This window comes from Corylus avellana, chromosome ca5 (assembly GCF_901000735.1).
Source record: "Corylus avellana chromosome ca5, CavTom2PMs-1.0".
NCBI classification, from domain to species: Eukaryota; Viridiplantae; Streptophyta; class Magnoliopsida; order Fagales; family Betulaceae; genus Corylus; species Corylus avellana.
In genome coordinates, this window is record NC_081545.1 from 32,162,038 (window position 1) to 32,181,360 (window position 19,323).

General features: G+C 38.0%; 4 protein-coding genes across 5 annotated transcripts in view; 3 read left to right on the top strand and 1 right to left on the bottom strand.

Moving 5' to 3' along the window:
• LOC132182158 (chaperone protein ClpB3, chloroplastic-like) overlaps nt 1-4,032 on the top strand; it is a gene marked incomplete at its 5' end in the record, with an annotated part of 6,485 nt that extends 2,453 nt beyond the window's left edge. Inside the window, 7 exons of the mRNA XM_059595349.1 lie at nt 97-292; nt 453-507; nt 601-751; nt 1,062-1,370; nt 1,643-1,908; nt 2,123-3,049; nt 3,560-4,032. Of these exons, the coding sequence (XP_059451332.1) occupies nt 97-292; nt 453-507; nt 601-751; nt 1,062-1,370; nt 1,643-1,908; nt 2,123-3,049; nt 3,560-3,889 (2,234 nt within the window). The remainder of the gene's footprint in view (nt 1-96; nt 293-452; nt 508-600; nt 752-1,061; nt 1,371-1,642; nt 1,909-2,122; nt 3,050-3,559) is intronic.
• Nucleotides 4,033-5,182: 1,150 nt separating this feature from the next.
• On the top strand, nt 5,183-9,247 carry LOC132181172 (uncharacterized). Of its 2 annotated transcripts, none has more exons than XM_059594265.1 (6): nt 5,183-5,324; nt 5,426-5,575; nt 6,691-6,764; nt 7,362-7,441; nt 7,965-8,116; nt 9,096-9,247. In XM_059594265.1, the coding sequence occupies exons 1-6, from the start codon at nt 5,321-5,323 to the stop codon at nt 9,173-9,175; spliced, it is 540 nt and encodes a 179-aa protein (XP_059450248.1). In that variant the 5' UTR covers nt 5,183-5,320; the 3' UTR covers nt 9,176-9,247. The 2 variants fall into 2 exon arrangements, with proteins under 2 accessions (XP_059450248.1, XP_059450249.1); XM_059594266.1 differs by having other exon boundaries at nt 5,429-5,575.
• A 1,468-nt stretch (nt 9,248-10,715) lies between these two features.
• Nucleotides 10,716-13,232, top strand: LOC132182159 (cell division cycle protein 48 homolog). The gene has a single exon (XM_059595350.1). It carries the CDS (start codon nt 10,743-10,745, stop codon nt 13,230-13,232), a length of 2,490 nt encoding a protein of 829 aa, XP_059451333.1. The 5' UTR covers nt 10,716-10,742.
• A 424-nt stretch (nt 13,233-13,656) lies between these two features.
• LOC132182978 (EID1-like F-box protein 2) lies at nt 13,657-17,484 on the bottom strand. The gene is made up of 4 exons (XM_059596359.1): nt 17,366-17,484; nt 17,205-17,259; nt 15,014-15,789; nt 13,657-13,964 (listed from the first exon to the last, which is right to left on the bottom strand). Exon 3 carries the CDS (start codon nt 15,777-15,779, stop codon nt 15,033-15,035), a length of 747 nt encoding a protein of 248 aa, XP_059452342.1. The 5' UTR covers nt 15,780-15,789; nt 17,205-17,259; nt 17,366-17,484; the 3' UTR covers nt 13,657-13,964; nt 15,014-15,032.
• Nucleotides 17,485-19,323: the final 1,839 nt, after the last annotated feature.

Consider the following 19,323-nt stretch of genomic DNA (forward strand, 5'->3'; position numbering starts at 1 on the left):
TGATAATCTTTTTATTTCATGTACTTAACATAGTTATGCAAAAAAAAAAAAATTGTGCTTAATGCTTAAGCGAGGTACACATTGAATTTACTACAGATCCCGAGGGGAAGTATGAAGCACTGGAAAAATATGGAAAAGATTTGACAGCCATGGCAAAAGCAGGAAAGCTTGACCCAGTGATAGGAAGAGATGATGAAATACGCAGGTGCATCCAGATTCTTTCCAGGAGAACAAAGAACAATCCTGTCCTAATTGGAGAGCCTGGTGTGGGGAAAACGGCGATTTCTGAAGGGTAAGCCCTTAGTCAAAGCTAGAGCCTTGTCTCTATTTAGAAGTTTTTATAGGAAACTGGATTGAATTATTTGTCTTGTCCAAAGGCTTGCCTTTGGGCACGTATCCTCGCCATTACTTTGTGTTTGTGCGTGTTAATCTTAATGTACCTTCTTCAACAGGCTTGCTCAAAGAATTGTTCAAGGTGACGTACCTCAGGCTCTAATGAATCGTAAGGTGTGTGCTATATCCATTGGCACAAATGTGCTAATCTGTGCATATGATTGGTGAAGTCTGGATATTGATCTGACCTACTGTCTCTCGTTACAGCTAATATCACTTGACATGGGTTCCCTCATTGCTGGGGCAAAATATCGGGGAGAATTTGAGGATAGGCTGAAGGCTGTACTCAAGGAAGTTACAGAATCAGATGGCCAAATTGTACTCTTCATTGATGAGATTCATACAGTTGTTGGTGCAGGTGATATGCTTAGTAAATTATTTTCAAATGTCTGATTTTTAAATACGGAAAAAGCTATCCAATGCAGCTTTCATAATCTTTGTTATTTCTATTTCAAGAAGCATTTTTCTTTCTATTGGTCCCCAATAAAGTTATACTAACTTACAAGAACTGACCCCTTCTATGCCGTTTGTGATTAATTCTACATAGAAATTTTCATTCTCCACATTGAATTTGACAGTAGATTGTCGTAGTTCCTAGTATGTGGACATGAAACATAGTGAAGAATGAAAATGCTGATTTTGACCCAAATCTCTGATTTTGCTTTCAGGTGCCACAAATGGTGCAATGGATGCAGGCAATCTGTTGAAGCCTATGCTTGGTCGAGGAGAGTTGCGTTGTATTGGTGCAACAACCCTGAATGAATATCGCAAGTATATTGAGAAAGACCCAGCATTGGAGCGTCGTTTTCAGCAAGTTTATGTTGATCAACCTACGGTTGAAGATACCATTTCTATACTACGGGGACTACGTGAAAGATATGAGCTACATCATGGAGTCCGCATTTCTGACAGTGCACTTGTGGAAGCTGCAATTCTTTCAGACCGTTACATCAGTGGCCGATTTTTACCCGATAAAGGTAATAATAAATCACACAACACAACATTTGAAAGGTTCGTGTTATGTTGAAAAACTAGTGTGTTAGTTAGATTTCCGTATACTTGGCACTTGGAAATGGCAGACGTATGTCACACGTCCATGGAAGTTGTTTTTGATTTAGTTTTCTTCAATTAACAGCTGGGGTGTAAGGTTCTGAAAAGTTTTGTAGCCCATAGCTTAAGAAATACTGGTTTTTCCTATTAATGTTAAGATCTATGTGTAGTTGAGAGCTAATATACTTTCAAATTGCAGCTATTGACCTAGTTGATGAAGCAGCTGCCAAACTGAAAATGGAAATTACTTCAAAACCAACTGTCCTTGATGAGATCAACCGTTCGGTGTTGAAGCTGGAGATGGAGAGGCTTTCTCTCAAAAATGATACAGATAGAGCTTCCAAAGATAGGTTGTATCGGATTGAAGCTGAGTTGTCTATCCTCAAGGAGAAGCAAGCCCAGCTGACTGAACAGTGGGAGCATGAAAAGTCTGTCATGACCCGCATTCAGTCAATCAAAGAAGAGGTATGTTTGTAATGTACTTGTTTTTAATGTCAATAGTTTCTTTCTTATAATATATGTTTGTTGTGTCAAAGGTGAAACAAAGTTTGTAAGTGGATGTAAGCTTCCTAATTTCTTAGTTAAATCAATTGATTTCGAAAATAGACTGTGGAAATTGGTTATAAATAATGAAGTATAAGGATTTCTATTTGACTAACTTTTCTGTTCATTTATACAGATTGACAGAGTAAATCTTGAGATCCAGCAGGCTGAACGTGAGTATGATCTTAATCGTGCTGCTGAACTGAAGTATGGGAGCCTCAACTCTTTGCAGCGACAACTTGGAAGTGCAGAAAAAGAGTTGGTCGAATATATGAAATCTGGAAAGTCCATGCTGAGAGAGGAAGTTACTGGAAGCGATATTGCTGAAATTGTTAGTAAATGGACGGGTATCCCTGTTTCCAAGCTCCAACAATCAGAAAGGGAGAAGCTATTACATTTGGAGGAAGAGCTGCATAAACGCGTTGTGGGCCAAGATCCTGCCGTGAAAGCGGTAGCTGAGGCTATTCAGCGATCTCGAGCTGGTCTCTCAGATCCACGCCGCCCAATTGCTAGTTTCATGTTCATGGGTCCCACCGGTGTTGGAAAGACAGAACTAGCCAAGGCACTTGCTTCATACTTGTTCAACACAGAAGAAGCTCTTGTTAGAATTGATATGAGTGAATACATGGAAAAGCATGCAGTTTCAAGATTAATTGGGGCCCCACCTGGTTATGTGGGATATGAGGAAGGTGGACAGCTGACAGAGACAGTTCGCAGGAGGCCATATGCAGTCATTCTCTTTGACGAGATAGAGAAGGCCCATTCTGATGTTTTCAATGTGTTCCTTCAGATTTTAGATGATGGGAGAGTAACTGATTCCCAGGGTCGCACTGTGAGTTTTACAAACACTGTCATAATTATGACATCAAATGTGGGTTCACAGTATATACTCAACACAGATGATGATGTCTCACCAAAGGAATTAGGATACGAAACCATTAAGCAGCGGGTATTGGATGCTGCAAGATCAATCTTTCGTCCTGAGTTTATGAACCGGGTTGACGAGTACCTAGTTTTCCAACCTATGGACCGCGATCAGATAAACACCATCGTCAAGTTACAGGTAACTTTCTCTAGAATGATGCTTCATTGGCTTAACAATTATTTTCTTCTGCAAGCAGTTCCTTGAATTATAATTTATTATGGGAATGGTTTTTGTTTTTTCAATTGTCAAGTTTGCTCATGCATCCAACGTAATAGAATTTCTGACCTCTGCCACCCCATACTTATTGGTGGTGAAGACATAAATGAAGGGAATCTAATGTGAGTAGGTTTTTGTTATTGTTTTGAAATTTTCCTTGAACATAAGGAAGAGAATAGCATATAGGGCATCTACTGCTAATGCTAATGCTAATGCTAATGCTCTAATAATAAATGGTTCCACTTAGTGAATAAGATGTGCATGTTTGTATGTGCATTGGGGTCTTGTCACAATATTTGTCGGACCTTCATACAATCATTTATACAAGCAAGCCAAACCAAGATCTTGGTCTCTTTGAACTGACTTTGAGGAAACTTGTTTTAATGTTGTCAACTTCAAAAGCCTTACATCATGCATGCATGTATTTTGCAGTTGAAACGAGTACAAAAGAGGCTTGCAGACCGGAAGATAAAAATTCAGGTGACCGAAGCAGCTGTTTTGCTACTTGGAAATCTTGGGTATGACCCAAACTATGGTGCTTGGCCAGTCAAGCGAGTGATTCAACAGAATGTTGAAAATGAACTCGCAAAGGGAATCTTAAGAGGAGAGTTTAAGGATGAAGACACGGTGTTAATAGACACTCCAGAGACAGCAATTTTTAATGGCCAGCTAAGCCAACAAAAGCTGGTTTTCAAGAGGCTTGAATCTGGAACAGATTCTCCAGCTGCAGAGGATAAAGGAGTCTTCTCACCAACTCTTTGAACTTGTATTTAGTTTCATTATGCCTAAATTTTGACAAAAAGATTATATGCTAATATTAATGAGTTTCTTTTCTTGTATATTACATGTTTTCTTATAGAAATTACAAGCTTCGAGTTAGTCAATGGTTAATATATCTTGTATTTAAATTGTGATGCACTATAAAAATCCGAAACCAATCTTGGTGTGAAAGGGGGGATATGATATGGCATTCTTTTTCTTTGTAGAAAAATAGTTTTGCATGCCAAATGTATGCTTGTAGCTTGATTGTAAAATGCATGCCATAGATATGATTGTTAAGACCATCAATCCATGGATTTATCAACTTTTTGTATCTATTTGTATGTCTTCTTAGTCATGTTTCAGAATCCTGATACGGTAATGAAAAGTTGGAAAGATGAACTTGTGGTTATGAGATTATAGTGAACTTGCATGGCATGCTGCACAGCCAGCTTAATCGAGACGACAAACTTAGGTCTGGGTTTTTTTATATTCAAATATTGAATTAAATAATTTTCATTTTCAATCATTCTTCTTGCTTTTTGCCTTAGAATTTTTTTTCCAAACTTCTCACTCATGACCCAATAACTTCCCACTTAACGCTTCCTTCCTGTTCTGTTGCTAAGATTGTATCATTCACCGCTTTGACCAACTGTTCCAGGAAATTCGGTTGTAACCTCCTAGATGTGCTGTCTTCTCCCGCTCTCTCTCTGTGGCTATCAACTTCAGCTTTGTAGTTACATGTTTCTTGGACTCGTCCATGTATTTGAGAGGAAAAGAAGAAAAAAGAAAAGAAAAAAAGAACAGTAGATAGTTAACTCACTTGACGGAGCAAAGAATCTGTGAAAAATACTAGAAGACCACGTGAAGGACACATGGCAATCAATTGACTGGGTTGGAGGATATTATGGTAACTGGCTAAATGTCAAATTTACGCTGAGTATTATTAGCAGTCTCATTAAATTTTACATACTAAAATAATTAAATGTACAGCTTTCTTTATTTTAAGTATCAACTTTTTTTTAAAACACTTCATTAGTCTCACTATTTTAATTATAAACTTTCACTATTTCATTTAAGGAGACTTTAAAGCGGCGGCGCCTATAAAAATGGATAGAGTTTTTCTTTAAATGAGGTTGGAAGAACTTCTTTCAACCCCGTCTATTTGTATATATTTTTTTTAATAATATATAAAATGTACATTAATTTTTAATATTATTTATTCTAATTTTATCCTGCTATTAAAAAATATGGGCATATCATATCTTTACATAACACATGTTTTACTTTGTCGGTTTTCATAGGCACATCAAACGCCGCCGCTTTAAGGTCTCCTTTCATGGTCAATCCACCCCCAAGATACCACAGGTCTGGAATGGTGTAATTAGTGACAACCATCGGCGAGAAAGAGACATTTTCTGGGGAATCTAATTGATGGGTACTGAGAAAAACCGACTAATATTTTATTTGTTATCTGCTTTCTTCTCAAACATATTTTGTTGTTTTTTTCTTATTGAATTTTTGTTCGAGAACCTGTAGCAGAGGAAGGAGGAGAAGTAGAATCGAGGACTGGGAAGGTGGAGAAGGTGATGGAAGGAGTGGCATCAATAGCACTGTTGCCATGTGGCTCCATCTCTGGCCACTTCATCCAGCTTCCCTATTCCATTTGCTATGGCCTTCATGGCACTGGTATTACTTTCTGAATGTATAAATACGAAATGTGTTTTGTCTTTTTCCCCACTGGTACAGGATTATGCTTGAATCTACTGTTAATTTGTGGGCTGAGAATTCAGTTAATCGATCATTCGTATGTTTCTTGTAGAGCTTGTAACTGGGTTTATGTTGAAAAAACATATGGATTTTTATTTTACTTCTGTGGTTCTATTCTACCATATGGTTGGATTGGTTGGAGGACGACTATTTGGTCATTTTGGGGTTCTGGGACACTAGGGAAAGTAAGAGAATTTGAGCAGCCCAGAAAGTAAAAGTTTAAACCACCTTGGTGTGAAAGGGGGTATATGGTATTCTTTTTCTTCTTGAAAAATTTTGTTGCATGTTAAATATATGCGTAGATTGCCTTTTACTCCTGTTTCTATTATATAGATGGAGGTTGGCCTACTTTTTAATAATATTAAATGGAAAATGCAGGCCATAGATATGATTGTCAACGCTATCCATGAATTTTAACTCTGAGATCATGCTTAGATATTTTTGTAGTTACGTTTTAGTCATGTTCCTGAATCCGATATGGTAATGAACCGTTGAAAAGATTAACTTGTGCTTATGGGCACTCAAGGTGAATGGGATAATCGAGTGGTGCATCAATAAGATGAATGCTCACCAGAAACTCAAATTATTTCCTTGTTAGATATCTTTCTTTGTTCTTTTTTCTCTGAGTAAAATCCTGATAGACTTGTTGGCATACATATATCTCATGCCAAAATCAGGCCTACACTTAATTGATGTGTATACAGAGACTTTAAACTAAACATGTTCACAATAGTGATAGAAACTTTAGGGAATTGGATTGAATTTAATTTCTTACACCATTGTATTTGTTTCCTTGGCAAGTGACATCCTTATGTATTTAGCCTTTGAGAATTTTTCAGCCGTAGATGATGGAAATTATCGTGTAGGTGATCAAAAGAAATAGTCATCCCATTAGAGGATTCTTGGTTCACTTGGTCCAATGTCTATCAAGGCTTATGTCAGAAATTTTCTGTACATGTTCTGATTGTTGTGCCATGATAATTATTCTGTGTTTTTTGGATTTTGGATTTTTTTTTATTTTTACATGTTTAAAGAGTTGGAATGTGAAAGAGAGTGCAGTAGGGGTGAGGATTACCGCTTGATCAAGCTCACAATTACAGACTTCAATGTAGGCGCTGTTTGCTTCTTAACCTTTTTTCTTCTTTATCTAGACATAAATATCAGCCCACTATACAAAATATATTTATTTTTTTTGTTTTTTGTTTTTGGTAAAGTACAAGTTAGGGATGATAATAAATTACCTCCATTTCTTTTGAAAATCGTCACAAAATCTCCATGTAATTTGGAATAAAAATGAAATTATCATTTTTTTAAGTCCTAGTTGATGGATTCTCCAACATGACGTGCATGTATTGTGTGAAACACAAAAGTTTAGCCTCTTTTGACCCTTAGAATGGACGGAAATAGGACTGTTTAATTTCCAAATCCAAGACCAAAGCTCCTTTGCTTTCTCTGCTGTGAAACTTTAAGCTCAATTGAGAGCTAAATTTGGTGTTTCAAGCAACATATATTTATCCCATGAGAGAGTCTATCAATTGGAACATAAAATTTAATGATTTGATTTTACTGCAAACCGCTGAGAGGTTTATTGACGGTTTCGAAAAGACAGGGAGGTTATTTGTAATTATCCCTAATCTCAAGGATGTAATTTGTATTTACTCTTTTATTTTTCTCAATTCCTCTAGTAGTTTCTAATATATTGCAGAGAAAGAAAGAACAAGCTCTTGTTGTGGAGTGTAGAGGCCATGATGCTGCCCGCTTCCACAGCATTGAGCACGCTCATGGGTAAGCTATCTTGAATGATTTTTCTGGTTTTCAAGCAGGCTACATTCTAATATTGATATTTTGCATTATTTTTTCAATGTATTAATGTCTAAATCCGTAAAAAAAGAAGAAGTTATTTTAGCTCTGTTTTCATTTGGGTTTTTTCCTTTTTAATCAGCTTTTGTGCAACGTATTTCTCTAAAGTAGGTGGAATTGGAGCTATTTTGTGTGAAAGATTGCAGTTATCTGTCGAAAATGGTTAAACTATATAAAGCTTAATGCACCCTGAGAATTGTTCATATGATGATTTCTGTCTAAATAGTTTAAATTTCTTTTCATAAAGTATTATATATATTTAAGTCTGAAACCATTTAAAATTCTGCCTCCAACTTATCCAAAAAAAAAAAAAAATTATAGTTCTATCCTTAATAATAAATCCCAAGTTCTCATCTCTTGTCATTGACATCTCTTACTTAGTTAAAATTTATCATAATTGCATGCGAATAACTAATCCCTTTCCATGCTCATGTTTATGTGGAGGCAGGTGGGAGAATGATGTTGTGGGTATGGTTGAGCAAAGGGATGGGAACAACAAAATTTTGGTTTCTTTTGCATGTGAGACACTGAAAGCTGAGAAAGCAGCAGAAGATCATATCAGGCAATTTATGCCTAAATTAGCCGGGCTAAATGCTGTTGGTATGTGATGCAGTCTTTTTTCCCCCCTCTCTCTCTCTCTCTCTTTTATAACTTATATGGAAAAGATTCTGTTATCTAAGCACTGGTCTAGGCTCTCCTACCTGCTTGGTTTCTTGACACAACAGTTTAAATATTGTTAACTGTGTTGGTGTTGTCCACTCTTCAGCCATTTGTTCAGTGCACGACTAGCATGTGTGAGACTCTTAAGTAATGGGAACTTCTAGCCACTATGCTTTTGACCATTTTGGAACATAAAGATAGATTAGATGAATATAATTGCACAGGGGATGTTTTGAAGAGAAGATATGGAGAAATTAACTTCTTATAGCTACTAGGACGATTTTGGCCTGTATATTTTAAGCATATCCAATGCTTGCCAGATTTCAATTGTCATCCTTTAAAAAGTGAACTGAATTGTTTCTCAGACTAAAATAAATTCCTCCCTTGTATTTTATTTTATCCCATGTTAGCAAATAGACAATACCCCTTTCTAAGAGTGGCTATTCTAAAGATGCAACTCAGTTGAGATTGTCGTCTTAAAATTACTCATTTTGATTTTTCCAAAGGAGGCAGGCATCCTATGTTGATTACTTTGATAATTAAATTCCCTGAAGCTAGTCACATGAAACTTGATTTAGGATATTGTTTGGATGCAACCTCTAAGATTTTACTATGCAGCTCACTGCATTATTTTTCTAGGATCAGAATTGCAATTCTTGCATTTGCAGTAGTAGCATGTCACCTTAGTTTCAGAATGCTCAATTCTCCATCTCTTACCTTGATTAAAACAAATTTTATTGAGTATCCTTTCTCCTATACGTAGCGAGTCAGCAACCACGCCATATCTCGAGCTTGAGCTTTTCCTTTAGTTTCACAGGACCACTACAGTATACTTCTAATAGCAGTAGTCTAAAGCTTCTGTTCATTATGTACAGCTCTTTTATACTCTGATTTTATGTCACAATTCTGTATTCTGCAGTTAACATCGGCCAGATGAGCATTACCGGTTTGGACTTTGAAGCGGAAGAATCAGAGCTTAGGCTGGATCAGGATGTATGATCCTATGAATATACTTTTTTATCCTTGTTTATACTCATTGTGATCTTTGTTCGTATTACTTGTTTTTCAGTTTTGGTCAATTTTGATGCTTTTAGTTTCCCTATACAAACTTATCTCTTGGCTTGGAAACATAATCCTTCTTAAGTGAAAACGCAAAGCTGAATCCTCTGCATCATACTAATGTACGCACAAGCCTCAACTCTCATGGGGTTCGCCAATCGCCACGATTGAAAATTCCTAGATAAAATTAAGATATGGAAGAAGTAGCACTCTTGGTTTTCCAAATCACATAAGAAAAAAATTCTAAGATCTACTGAGAATGGGCCAAATGTATGGCTCTAGCCATTGGATTCTTGGCCCACCGGCCAAGAAAAGGCCACCAAAAACCAACGTTTTGTAAGGGGCAGTCCAGAGGTGAATCTGCTTAAAGCAACGCTTATTGCATCAACAAACATACGTGAGAACTACAGCAGGGAGAGGTGCATTTGTGGGTACTGGATCAAAGTTGTCTAAAGAGGAGAACCACCATGATGTCCGGCAAGAGAAGTACCCGACCTTGTAGGCGCAGAGAACACCACATAGATTTATTCATTTCGATAGTTTACTTGAAGATCCTCTTAGATCAATTTAATATAAGTACAAACACAAGAATTAAATAATTGATTTTGAAGGAAAACTTTACTTTGGACCCCTGAATAACCACCCCATTTGACATGCTCCTCTCAAACTTTAAAACCTTTCACTTTGAACCCTTAAATTTTCAATTTTTATCACTTTGGACCCATCCGTTAGATTTTAAACATTAAAAGTCAGACAATGTCAATTATACTCTTGACCTTTTTACAAAATTTCAAATTTATCCTTAGTTTCAAATTAAATTTTTTTAAAAAATATATTAAAAAAAATCACAAGGTGACCCACAGTTGGGCACCTTGTAACCTTTTTTTTTTTTTTTTTCTTCCTTTTTTGTCAATTTTTTATTTTTTAATAAAAAGAAAATTGAAGTTTAATTTTGTATTTTTAAGAGTTTTAATAACAAAAATTGACGGAGAGATCCAAAGTGATAGAAATTGAAAGTTCAGAAGTTCAAAGTGAGAGGTTTGAAAATTTGAGGGGGACATGTCAAAAAGGGTAGTAGATCAGGGGTCCAAAGTGTTTCTCATTTTTTTTAGTAACCGAGAACCCCATTAAGATAAGACTATTTCGTATACCCACTCACATCAAATAAATCTCAAAACCATGCAAAGCATCTCCTCCATATGGATTGGATTATTTGGAAAAAGGCAAACCTCTCAAAAGTAAATAAAAATAAAACCTTATAAATACTCAAGGAAAATTCACTCTAATTGTTGTGTTGTGTTTTCTTTACCCACTCGTTTTCCTTTCCTCCCCGGGAATTGTAGAGAAAAAAACCAAACAAATTCCGAGCTTTACCGCGTTATCCCACCCGGATAAGGAAAACGTACAAAAAAAGTGACCTTTTTTCTCTGGGAATCCAAAAAATCACCACTATATATATAAACACCTCGCCTCATATTTCCAAAAAACCACCACTGCACCCTCTTGCATGCTCTTTCTTGTTCTTGCTCTTCTTCTTTCTGTTTCTGTGTGTCAATGCGTGTTTGTTTGGAATCCGATCACCATGAAAACTGAGGCAGCGGAGTCCATGAGTTCTCGCAAAAGGAAAAGAGACGAGAAAACCGGCGCCGCCATGTTCAAGCCCAAGAAAGTTCCGAACAGGCTGGCGGTGGGCGACATGCAGGACGGCGATAACTCTGTCGTCGTACTCCACCCAGAAACCTTGCAAAGCCTCAACCTCTTCAACACCGACACGGTCTTGATCAGAGGCAAACTTCGGAGGGACACCGTCTGCGTTGTCGTGGCGGACCCGGCATGCGACAAGTCCAAGATCGGCATGAACAAGGTGGTCAGGTTGAACCTCAGAGTCAGGATCGCCGACATGGTCTCCGTCCACGAATGCCCCAACGTTTACGACGGCAAGAAAGTGCACGTTCTTCCTCTGGACGACACCGTCGACGGGCTCACCGGAAACCTCTTCGACGCCTACTTGAGGCCTTACTTTGATGGCTCGTTCCGGCCGGTGAGGAAAGGCGATTTGTTTGTCGTCAGAGGCGGAATGAGGAGCGTGGAGTTCAAGGTCATAGAGACCGACCCTGAACCTTTCTGCTTGGTTGCGCCTGACACGGAAATCTACTGCGAAGGAGAGCCTGTGAAGAGAGAGGAGGAAGAGAGATTATGCGACGTTGGATATGAAGACCTCGGCGGCGTCAGGAAACAAGTTGCGCAAATTAGAGAGCTGGTGGAGTTGCCTCTAAGGCATCCGCAGCTTTTCAAGAGTATTGGCGTGAAACCCCCAAAAGGAATTCTGCTTTATGGGCCTCCGGGGACCGGGAAGACGATGATTGCAAGGGCTATTGCTAATGAAACTGGTGCTTTCTTTCTCTGTATCAATGGGCCGGAGATCATGTCGATGTTGGCCGGAGAGAGTGAAAGCAATCTGCGGAAAGCGTTTGCTGCGGCGGAGAGGAATGCTCCTTCCATTGTGTTTATTGATGAGATTGACTCCATTGCTCCCAAGCGTGATAAGACTGAAGGTGAGGTGGAGAGGAGGATTGTTTCCCAGCTCTTGACTCTCATGGATGGGCTGAACTCGCGCGCCAATGTCGTCGTTATTGGCGCTACGAATCGGCCGAACAGCATCGACCCCGCGCTGAGAAGGTTTGGGAGGTTTGACAGAGAGATTGACATTGGTGTTCCGGATGAGGTCGGTCGTCTTGAGATTCTTCGGGTTCATACAAAGAACATGAAGCTGTCGGAAGATGTGGATTTGGAGAAAGTAGCAAAGGAGACTCATGGGCATGTCGGTGCTGATCTTGCGGCTCTTTGCACTGAGGCTGCACTGCAATGTATTAGAGAGAAGTTGGATGTAATGGATATGGATGATGAGACGATTGATGCCGACGTTCTCAGCTCCATGGCTGTCACAAACGACCACTTCAAAGTGGCGGTTGGAAACAGCATTGCCTCTGCTTTGCGTGAAACAGTTGTGGAAGTTCCCCATGTGAGCTGGGAAGACATTGGCGGCCTTGAGGGTGTCAAGAGGGAGCTGCAAGAGACGGTTCAGTACCCGGTGGAGCATCCGGAGAAGTTTGAGAAGTTCGGCATGTCTCCGTCGAGAGGAGTTCTCTTCTACGGCCCTCCCGGTTGCGGAAAAACTCTGCTTGCCAAAGCTATTGCCAACGAGTGCCAAGCCAATTTCATTAGTATCAAGGGTCCTGAGCTACTCACCATGTGGTTTGGAGAGAGTGAGGCTAATGTTAGGGATGTTTTTGACAAGGCCCGCCAGTCAGCACCATGTGTTCTGTTCTTTGATGAACTCGACTCCATTGCCATTCAGAGAGGAAGCAGCGTGGGAGATGCTGGTGGTGCTGTTGATAGGGTTCTCAACCAAATATTGACTGAGATTGATGGATTGTCATCCAAGAAAACTATCTTTGTTATTGGGGCTACAAACCGGCCTGATATAATTGACCCGGCACTTCTCCGCCCAGGGCGTCTTGATCAGTTGATTTATATCCCTCTCCCAGACGAGAGTTCGCGGCTTCAGATTTTTAAAGCCTGTCTGAGAAAATCACCTTTATCCCAAGATGTTGATCTTGCAGCTCTTGCCAAGTTTACACAAGGCTTCAGCGGGGCTGATATCACGGAAATATGCCAGAGGGCTTGCAAGTACGCTATAAGGGAGGATATTGAGAAGGATTTGGAGAGGAGAAGGAGGAGCCCTGAAGCTATGGAAGAGGATGATGCTGATAATGGAGTATCGGAGATCAAGGCAGCTCACTTTGTGGAGTCCCTCAAGTACGCCAGGAAGAGTGTAAGTCAGGCCGACATCCAAAAGTACCAAGCATTTGCAAGAACCTTGCAGCATTCCAGGGGTTTCGGGTCTGATTTGTTCAAGTGTTCCATTGACAAAACAGAAACAGAAGAAGGTTCACATCTGTTTGCAAGGGACGAGGATGATACGCTTTATAATTAGGTGCTTAATGAAGTTTCATTTTGTTTATTTTTTGTTTTCTCTGTATTCATGTTCTCTAATAGAACCATGTAATGGGCTAGTCAAGCCAATTTTTTCTGATATCTTTTGAACGAATATAAGTAGAGCTTTAGGCTTTTCAAAAATTTGTTGAGTTTTGCTGGATTTTCCCCCCTTTTTTGCTTGTGAATATTCCAACTTGCATAACAGCTTGCCTAGGGTTGATAGTCATGAGTTCCAACTTCCAAGGTTTATATTATATGCTCATTAATGATTCTACAAAGAAAATGCAAGAACAAATCTTAGAAAAGGAATTACCACAAATTTAGTATCAAGCGACATCATCAACACATTTAGATACAATACAACAATATTAAATTCTGACCATCCATTCTTTAAGGCAGAGTAGAGAAAATCAAGAAGGCAATTAAAGCAACTAGTTTATCATAAACGAGTGTGTATAGATTATTGCACAAACCAATCTGCCATGCAAATACATATATGGATCGAACATAAATTTACATTAACATTTAATGTAAAGGATGATTTAAACGGAAATGGTTAGCAGCTGTTTTTGGCCTTTCTATGGGAAATATTTGACCAGGCCAGGCTGAAGCAGCAGAGTCGAAAGTCCATATGATATTGTGAAGGTCTGATTCCAACTTCCACCAAATAAGTTGAACAAAAGGCATCACATGTTTGACCTACCCAACTTTATGCTCAATGATTAGAAATCTGTCCAAGGAGAGGATATGTCTTGTTAGAATATAACAAAGAACCCTTTCCGAAGGAAGAAAGCACAAAAACTACCATCAAGATATTACTGCATAATATCACAGAAATTATAGAAACAGCAGCAGCAAAGGAATATACAAGTCTAGGACCCAACACTACGGTCTTAATCCAAACTAATTGGGGTTGGCTACATGATTCCTTTAAGTACGAATGACTACGTAAATTAAAAAAGAAACTTCTGGACAAACTTTGACATGTTAGATATAAATTTTGCTTCCAATAAGAGGGGTTAGCATAACTGGAATACCCAAAATTGACAACAGAGGAAGGTTAAGACAAACATACATAAGCATAAGCTAGGATTAACTTTCAACTCAAGGCAATATTTGTCATCGAAGGTGTTGTGTCTTAAAGATATAGACTAGCTATTCAGAGTCTAATTGATGCGTAAGAATATCATTGTTGGAATTCAGCATACCCTTGATGCCCAAAACCAAAATTTCAAGTCAATACGATCTTAATGAGCTGTTCCTGATCTCACAACTACCTAGTTATACAGTTCGTAAAGCTTACTTAAATGTACATAAAAACCATGCAACTGCCTAGCCTCCATGAAGAACACACACACCAAAGTGAAAGTTGGCCAGGCAACGGGTCCCACCTAAATGATTATACTATGGTTGGTTTTGTACTCATCTGAGATATCACCTGAGCAATTTCTATCTCCTTTCTTTTTACTTCTACAGTTCTTATATATATGTGTGTGTGTAATTGGTCCCAAGGGTAGGGGCAAGGACTCCAAGGAGAGTTTCAAACTAATGACCTCCACTTCATGAGGCGTGGTCCGTGGCTAATTGAGCAATCCCTTGGGGTTGTCTGGTACAATTCTATAGATGACTACAAAAACATGCTCAGAATGGTTAAATATTGATATTGCTGCCAAGTAAGCTTATTGATTGATGTGGATGTGCCGCTAAAAAAGATCACTTTCATGATCTTTCCACAGTTCTATCTAACAAAACATAGAAATACTTGGTGCAAGAGGATACCTGAGTCTCATTCCAACTATCACTCCAACTCAGAGGCCTCTTCTGAATCAGACAGAGGTAAGAGGGTGCAGATCCCAAGCATATGTCCATTTAGACACACATAATACTCAATGCAATCCTCATAAGAACCCAACCTGCAGCTGGCACTTTGTGGTATCATCTGAGCCTGCAGCATGTTCCACAACTTTGCCTTACAATAAGGGCACACCTCTGTTGGATGAAGCTGGGCCCCCCTCTTGATTAGCATCTTCCGCACCTTTGACACTGAGAATGACTTGAAGACTCCACGGAAAAATCCCACGTCTCCCTCCTCGCCTTGATCAAGATGTTCACAAGGGTCAGACACATATAAAACATCTGTTCTGCATTGTGGCAAAAGAAAACTCTTCCCTGATGTTCTAGAGAACCGGGTCCTATAAACAAAGTGGCCTGGGATTTGAATGCTATTGAACAGGCCCCCTTTCTTACACCCTGAACAGTAAATAAGTAGTTTCCCCAGTGCTCTCCAGTTCCCATCTACATTGTGACTCCCACTAGATTGCAGATCAATCATCATCTTTGGTGCTCTTGTTCGGCAAAACTCCTTCCATAGTACTCTCTTTGCAAGATCATCAAACCACTTGCATACACAGGACAGAGTAGCAATTAACTTAGGGTTCCAGTTCAAATGTTGAAATACTAGGAATATCACATCTTCGCTTAGATGGCCTTTTGTGCATCGACAGCTTGCTGAGTGTATGCAACGATACTGCTTTGTTAGAATCATTGTCAGCCACCTATTAACAAATATCATAAATCATTGTCATACATACCAAGAAAAAAATTCTCTTAGTTACACTTCAAACTGATTACATTTGGTGACTAAGTTTTCAGCCAGACACTATAGAAAATAAGCAAAATAAAAAATCATGATCTTGATGGAGGAATTACCGTAGAACAACAAAATTTCTAACATTGGAGTTAAATGGAAAGAGCATAGTTCCAGCAGTCACATCTCAACCACAGAAAACATAATTAGATCAAGAGGCCATTCTTAGTTGCCGAAATGCAAGCACAAAGTGCTATTCAAGATAGCTGATTCAAAAGCTTCAGATTTAAAAATAGTTTCTCACTCACATAGAAAAACAAGCATTAGCAATGCTGATATTGGATTTTAGAAAGGCTAAAGAATGTTGTAGCAACACGCATATCCAATTCAATGTCGATACAAATACAAATAGCATTTTCCTCATCTTTTTGTCAAGTACACAAAAACAAAAGAAATGAAAATATTGCCTGTATCTACACAAGTAGGATACAATTCCCTGGAACGCTGTTGGTGTCACTTTTCACATATGGCTATTATTCCATTACCTTCTGAACTTCTTCAATATCCATGAAAAAGTCACCACAATATCCTTGTCGACATAAATTGCAGGCCATATAACAACTTAAATTTTTACAATGAACTATTCCCCACCAAGCAATAAAATTTTAGATTAAAAACAGGAAGTCCTTCAAAGTCCAATAACTATGGCATATGGGAGCTTAAAGGGGTTTTAAAGAGATATAGTGAAGTGACATTCACTTAACTCACATATATTCCTTCTTCTACTTGTGAAAGCAAATGATGTAGCCAATAAATTGTAACAATTCAACATCTTAGTAGAATTAGGACCCACCTGAAAATTCTTCAAATTCCACAACCAATTACGTTTTTTTTATTTTTTTTTCAAGAGCCTGAACATGACTTATCAAAAGAAGAAATGCCGAACTAGTCTAACGAAATGGGTAGCTATGCATCATTTCGACTAGAATTCTGTTGTAACATAGACCACGTTTCAACTCGTTAAACAAAATCCAAACAATTTAAAGCCAAAAGCATATGTTAACTACCAATAATCAAATCACTCAGTCGCGTGAAAATTAACTTAATTTCACTGACTTCTCTCAAAGCATGTCAGTCACTTCTAAAATTCTAGATCGACAGGCACTTCACATCAAAATTACAACATCCACTACAAATTTAAGCAACAAATCAGTTTAAAAGAAAACCCACAATAGTTCTCGACTCCATTCTACAAAAGCAGAACAAAAATCAAGACTTCTACAAAACCCTAGCCTCTATGAAAATTAAAACAAAACCCATGCAAAGAATCCGAGAAGTGGACCAAATCGTAACTAACACGAAATCGAAGACCCAAATTCTCACCTCAGCTTACGAATCTCCAATTCCGAGCAGTCCCAAAACCCTTGAAAGTCCAACTCTGCGCAGACGAAATTGAACAGAGACTTGGGGTCAGCAAACCACAGAAAAAAGCAACAGGAAAACCCAGAAAAGAGAAACAAAGCGAGACAAACAAAACCAATTACACGCAAGGAAGCATCGGGAATTTTGCTTTTTGGGTAGGGGCAGTTTCGTCAACTAAAAAACACAGTCACAGAGAGGCACTGCAACCGAAACGCAGGGCTGGGAGCGACTGAGGAGAGGAATGGCCTGCCTGCTCTCCATATTGAAGAAGAAAATGTAATATATTGCTAGGAAAGTTATCGTAACAACACAGTCCCATTTTGTAGAGGAAGGCCGAATAGCAGCGTGCCACGATTACAAGTTTGGGTGACTGGCTAGGTGGCGGATTTTTAGAGTCTGATTTGTCATTCGTGTAATGGAGGTCATTTTCGGAGAAGATGACCAGTGTTTTTACTGTTGTAGTTTAAATTGTTTTGTCTGTATCTGAGAGGTACGTGTCAGGAATCAATTCAGCGCAGCCAAAGATTCTTTGCGCGTAGGTGGCATCTCTTGATTGGCTATCCTCTACACAGATTTTATTATTATTTTTTTTTCCTCTTCTTTTTCTATTATCACCACCTGTTGTTTTTTTAGACAAAGTGTATCATCTAAGATTTTTATTTATTTTTAAATTAATTATTATTTTTAAATTAGATGGTAGAATAGTATCCTTACCAATTTCAACTTCAAGATGTAGATAATGCAATGTTATTTAAAATTTTAAAAGATTTAATAATATTCACTATCTAAATATTTTTTACTTTTTGAATGGATAGAGTTTCTTCCCCCCTTAAAGCAAAGACAAAAAGAAGAGTTTTTAAAATCTTGGGCTCTTGTCATTTTCATATTGCCAAGTTGGGATGGTCGCTTTTTATAAAGAATTGGGAAAATGATTTTTCACCTATGAAAGGGAAAATGTCTTGTTGGGTGCTCCCTATCTTATGGCAAGAAAAAGAAAATTGTATAGGAAGGAATATACTCCAAATGCTTATGAAGCCCAAAAGCACAAGGCATGGGCCTATATGCTTCATAAAAACTTTTTCAAAAACTTGGAAAGGTTAAAATAAAAATAAAAATAAAAAGTTCAATATTAAGAAAGGATGGTGTATATCTTGACTTATAACTATTATTTTACAGCTATAAAACAAAAAATATATATATATCATCTTGTATTTTGATTACCCATGTTGTAGATAGTTTGCACGAAGTTTTTAAAACTAAAGTAACCATTGTATAAAAGTGCAAACCACATGGACTAAAAAGGTATTAAACCTTTTTTTATTGCAGAATTATTTTTTTGGGCATGAGAAGCTTTGTCCTTACTTCAATAGCATGATTCCTCCCCTGTTTAAGAATATCACTTTAGACCAGAAGAATATTTAAGATGAAGGACTGGAAATTGTCATCAGGACTAGGGCTTTAATACTATATTAACATATATACTACATAGGAGAAAAAAGCTTAGAAGGATGCACCAGTAAGAACTCGGAAAATGATTCATCAACAACAGAAACAGAATAAAATTCATAACTGGCAACATGTTACTATCAAGTAAAGAGTAGTTTGAACTAACAAATGCTAAAAAAATATTCAAGTTCATAGCAGACAAAACTACAAAAAAAACATTCAAAGGATCCAGGAAAGTTGATATATTTATAGTGTAATGGATCTGCATAAGCTCATTCCCACTAAATCATCCACCAACACAGTCTTCAAATACAACATTTTCTTTTTCTTATACTCTTTTTTTTCTATTGGATAATCAGGAAATGAAAGAAAAAAGGAAAGGAAAAGCACAGTGCTTCCTTTTTAAATCCAAGAACATTGTGAATCATTGTAAAGATTTCCATGTATACAAGGCATCCTGGACATGGAAATACTACTTGCATTGCCGGTATACAAACCAAATTAGTGTAGAGCAACCTCAGATTGCAATATATTAGAGACTAGCTTACAGGATTTGCATTTTATCTAGCATATACCCTTCCTTTAGACCATTATATGGACACATTATAACTTGCCAATTGGCACACAATAATTT